The 4,885-nt window shown below is 36.7% G+C and overlaps 1 protein-coding gene across 1 annotated transcript; it reads left to right on the plus strand.

Moving 5' to 3' along the window:
- Positions 1–4,152: 4,152 nt before the first annotated feature.
- LOC116379286 (gastrula zinc finger protein XlCGF71.1-like) lies at positions 4,153–4,880 on the plus strand (the record flags this gene model as incomplete). Its single annotated transcript, XM_031841225.1, has 1 exon — positions 4,153–4,880. A coding segment is annotated over one exon (728 nt), but the record flags the coding sequence as incomplete, so codon positions are not given.
- Between the last annotated feature and the right edge of the window lie 5 nt (positions 4,881–4,885).

Raw genomic sequence — 4,885 nt, forward strand, 5'->3', positions numbered from 1 at the left:
ATCCCTCAGCTTCGGTTACACAGAGCAGGTTGGTTCTCTTTACTTCTCTGATCTGAAGACGTTAACAGCTCCAGAACCCCTCAGATTATTTATTTATATTATAAGCTTCTGGTCTCTCACTCTTCAAACACTGTTCACACTGACATCAGTCCAATGTGGGTGAACTTTAGGGCCCCTGTCTCCTCCTGCGGTCAACTCAGCAGCGTCTATATACTGAAATTCACGGTAAACGCATTAAAATGACAGAGATCGGGAGCGAAGGACTTTGCAAAGTTAGCGGAAAGATTAACGTGAGACAACATCCGGTTTTCAAAATAAGATGGCAACTAAGCGTATATACAATATTATGTGTAAATAAGATTAAGTGAATAATATTCACATCAAGTATAAAACATGTTACCTGCATCTCGTGAGTTAAAGGGAAAATATAACTAAATTGTGGATGAAGTGTCTTTATTCTTTGATTAGTAATATCTGACTCACTAATATGTATGTGTTCAGGACACTTATGACCACATCCAAACAAAAATCAAGCATCTTAAATATACCAATTAAGATATTTTATGAAGTTAAAACTGTGAACTGAAATTGTACCTTCAAATAGCTAATTTCTGAAATTCTTAAGGTGCTATAAAAATATTTTTCCCAACATTTCCATACAATGACTGATGCATATGTGTTCAGGTGATCTTTGACTCCACCAATCCTAAAATAAAACTTTTTCACTGTACAAATCAAAAGATATTTCAAAGTAAAAGTCATACATTTGTACCAAGAAAATATCTAATAACTGAATATTTGAAGTGTTATAAAAATTATTTTCTCAATAATTCCAGACAATGACTGATGCATATGTATTCAGGACATCTCTCACTACAACCATACTGAAAGTCAGACATTTGTACTGTACCAATTTACATATTTTACAATGTAAATGTCTTACATTTGTAAATTCAAAAAGCTAATTTCTGAATATTTTAGGGTGCTAAAAAATACTTTTCTCAATAATTCCAAATAATGACAGATGCATGTGTGTTCAGGACATCTCTGACTCATCCCATAGAGAAAATCAAGCAATTTTACTCTACCAATTTGGAGATTTTTCCAAATTAAAAGCCCTACTTTTGAATGTTTAAAAAGCTATTTTTTATATTTGACGTACTATGTATTTCTCAATAATTCCACACTGACTTATGTGTCCAAGACAAATCTGACTACAACCCTACAAAAAACATTTTTACTGTAACAATTAATAGATTTTTCAAAGTAAATGTCTAACATTTGTACATTAAAAAAGTAAATCAGGACATCTATGACTCCAACCATAGTAAAAAATCAAACAATTTTATTTTACAAGGGAAAGGTTTTAGAACGTTTAAGTTATGTAATTATGAACATCAAACATTTTCTAATTCAGAAATAAGAATAAAAAAACAGCACATACTTTTAGTTCAACAATTGGAGACAAAGACAACAATTATTGTTACATTATGTACTGATTATTACATTATGAGCTTTTAACAGATGTCCTGAGCATATATGCATCAGTCATTGTCTGGAATTATAGAGAAAAATATTTTTATAGCACCTCAAATATTCAGTTATTAGATATTTTCTCGGTACAAATGTATGACTTTTACTTTGAAATATCTCTTAATTAGTACAGTACAAATGTCTGATGAGGGGTCCTCATGAACAGGACTCCAGTGGAAATTTTAGCTAACTATTGAAGGCCATTTTTGCAGATTAAAATTATTATTTGATAATAATTGTAGTTTTCGAACCTCCTTTTTCAATAAAAAACAGTACAGCAGTGTAACTTCAGATTTTATTATAATTGTATTTCATATAATGTAAAAAAAAATGACGTTTTTGACTTGTTATATCAAATTGGACAAATTATTGCCTAAATATAGGTCCATCTCCGGGCTTTTTTGGCTATCCAAGCACCCGTACCGTAGCACCATGAATAGAGGAGCATTACATTTCAAGCGCCGGCTGGCTTGACCGAGATTCCGAGGATGACGGCTCACTTGACCGCCGTCTACAGTGGCCCAGAACGGACAAACCAAACACTGGCTCTACAGAGAGACTTTCGCGGTTTTACTTTACCTGAAGGCCACCGTAGTTCTCCGACACGCCTTGAAAGGTATTCAGTTGGTTGCAATCTTCAACCTCACCACTAAGATGCCAATACATCCTACACACTGCTCTTTAAAGTAAAAATATGTAAGTTTAATCAGGAAAATGTACTACTTAAGGCATTAAAAGTACAGTGGTATTAGGCTATATATATTATACCATTATCTTATTATTACTCGTGTATTCATGTAAACGTTTTAGGATTTAGATATATTTCCGTTTGCACAGGTACAGGACAGTACAGATTTGTGTCATTAAAGCAGCACATTTCATCGTTTAATATTTTTGTTATTCTACAGTATTGTTGTTTGTATTTTTCATTTGGTTGTATGTTAAAAGAGAACCTACCCAGACACAAATAGGGCTGTACAAATGTATCGTACGATCGGAATATTTTTTAAGCAATATTGTGTCAACATTTCCGCAACTACAATATTTACATTTTTTTTTAAATCCTGTTTTAAACGGATTTAAAATGTATTTTAAATTGCCTCAAATCCCTTTGTGTCAAACAATCTCTTCCTCCGCTCTTGTAATGTTAGATGCCGCTGACTTTTGCCTTCCAAGCTCAGGCCAGTGACCTCCGCCGTGCCTGTCACATGATCCGGCCAAAATCACAACATGGCGTCTCACAATCAAGTCGCCATATTCTGTAGAGCGGCGCTATGTGATCCCAAATCATGCCATCACATGATGGATGTAGCAGTGTAGTGCCCAGGATTTACGAAGAGGTGAAGAAACGTGTCGAAACATTTCTCCCCCCTGCAAAAGAGAGTAGCTCTGACGTACGATGTTAGACACTAGACCACCGACTCCAATGTTACGACTACGTCACACCACATCAAGACACCACAGCACGAGAGCACGTACAGGCAGTGACATCACGGAGGTACTGAAAAGTGAACCTGGAGGAATGGGACATGAGTGGGAACGACCCAGCCATAGTGACAGACAACTTTACTTAATGCACTATATTTCATATGATGTTTATGGCATCTACATGTTAAGAGTGGTCAGAGACACACAATAAGAAACTAATACAGTATTTTATGTTCAAATTAAGTTGTGGCGAGTGGATTTTAGTAAAAAATAAGTGTTCAGTGACACAATGAGAATACAATATGCATTTTATTTCCATATAATTTTTTATGGCAAATTTATTTCAGTTCTCTGTTTAGTGACTGTGTGCAACACAAATACCTTTTTGAAGTAGTTTTGATGCAATTTGTCCGCTGAGTCATCAATATGTGATGTACATATTAGACCAACCAGCTGGTACATTTATTTGTAGATTTCAGCAATTTGTTTTTGTTATGTAGTAAAATTGGACTACGATCTGCATTTTGTTGTGCAACCCTGTTGTACAATGACAACAAAAATAACCTTGTAACTTGTAACCTTGGATCACAAAACTACAACAATACCAATCTGTTTTGTCCAATACGGCTAATTGGCTATCGGTATCCATGACAATAAAACGTGATCGGGGCATCTCTAAAAGTTATATTTATTGTCCTATTTATTCTGCTGAATCAAAACCGTGACACAAACGGAACCAAGTCATGTGATCCGTTGCACCCAGAGCAACGGATGAACTAAAAAGAATGAACTAGATATCTGGATATAGTCGATGGTAATGAGCATTTTAGTTAATTAGCTATTTTAGAAAACAAAATTCTGTAAAGTCTGTATGCGTTTTCTGTTTTACTGCAGACGTCCAGCAGGTGTTGGTGGTTAAAGAAGAGGTTCCCCCTGAACAGCAGGAGTGGAGCTCCAGTCTGGACCAGGAGGACCCAGAGCCCCCACACATTAAAGAGGAACAGGAGGACCTCTGGACTAGTCAGGAGGGAGAGCAGCTTCAAGGTCTGGAGGAGGCTGATATCAAGTTCACATTCACTCCTGTGAAGAGTGAAGATGATGAAGAGGAAGCTCAGTCCTCACAGCTTCATCAAAGACAAACTGAACAGATGCAAACAGAAGGTATTGGAGAGGACTGTGGAGGACCAAAACCAGACAGGAACTCAGATCCAGATAGACATCCAGAACCAGAAACTGATGAGAAGACTGGAGACTCTTCTGGACCTGAACCTGAGACTGAATACAGTGATGATTGGAAGGAGACCAGAGAACCTCAGTCAGGTTTAAACTCTGTGAATAATGATGAAGTTTCAGTCAGTGATTCAAGATGTAGTGCTGGTGAGAAACTATTAAGCTGCTCTGAATGTGAAAAAACATTTGGCAAGAGTCGAAATCTGAAGATACACATGAGAATCCACGCAGGGGAGAAACCTTTCAGCTGCTCAGTTTGTAAGAAATCTTTTAGAAATGGTTCAAAATTACATACACACATGAGAATCCACACAGGAGAGAAACCTTTCAGCTGCTCAGTTTGTAAGAAATCTTTCAGCCAGCGTTCAAATTTACAGAAACACATGAGAAGCCACACAGGAGAGAAACCTTTCAGCTGCTCAGTTTGCAAGAAATCTTTTGCAGAGAAACAAACTTTACAGAAACACATGAGAATCCACACAGGAGAAAAACCTTACAGCTGCTCAGTTTGCAGGAAATCTTTTGCACAGAGTTATGCTTTTCAGAAACACATGAGAATCCACACAGGAGAAAAACCTTACAGCTGCTCAGAGTGTGATAAATGTTTCACTGACGGTGGAAGTCTGAAGACCCACATGAGAATCCATACAGGAGAGAAACCTTTCAGCTGCTCAGTCTGTAGTAAATCTTTTTC

The sequence above is a fragment of the Anarrhichthys ocellatus genome, unplaced genomic scaffold (genome assembly GCF_004355925.1).
Source record: "Anarrhichthys ocellatus isolate YVR2014 unplaced genomic scaffold, GSC_Weel_1.0 scaffold4041, whole genome shotgun sequence".
Taxonomy (NCBI): domain Eukaryota; kingdom Metazoa; phylum Chordata; class Actinopteri; order Perciformes; family Anarhichadidae; genus Anarrhichthys; species Anarrhichthys ocellatus.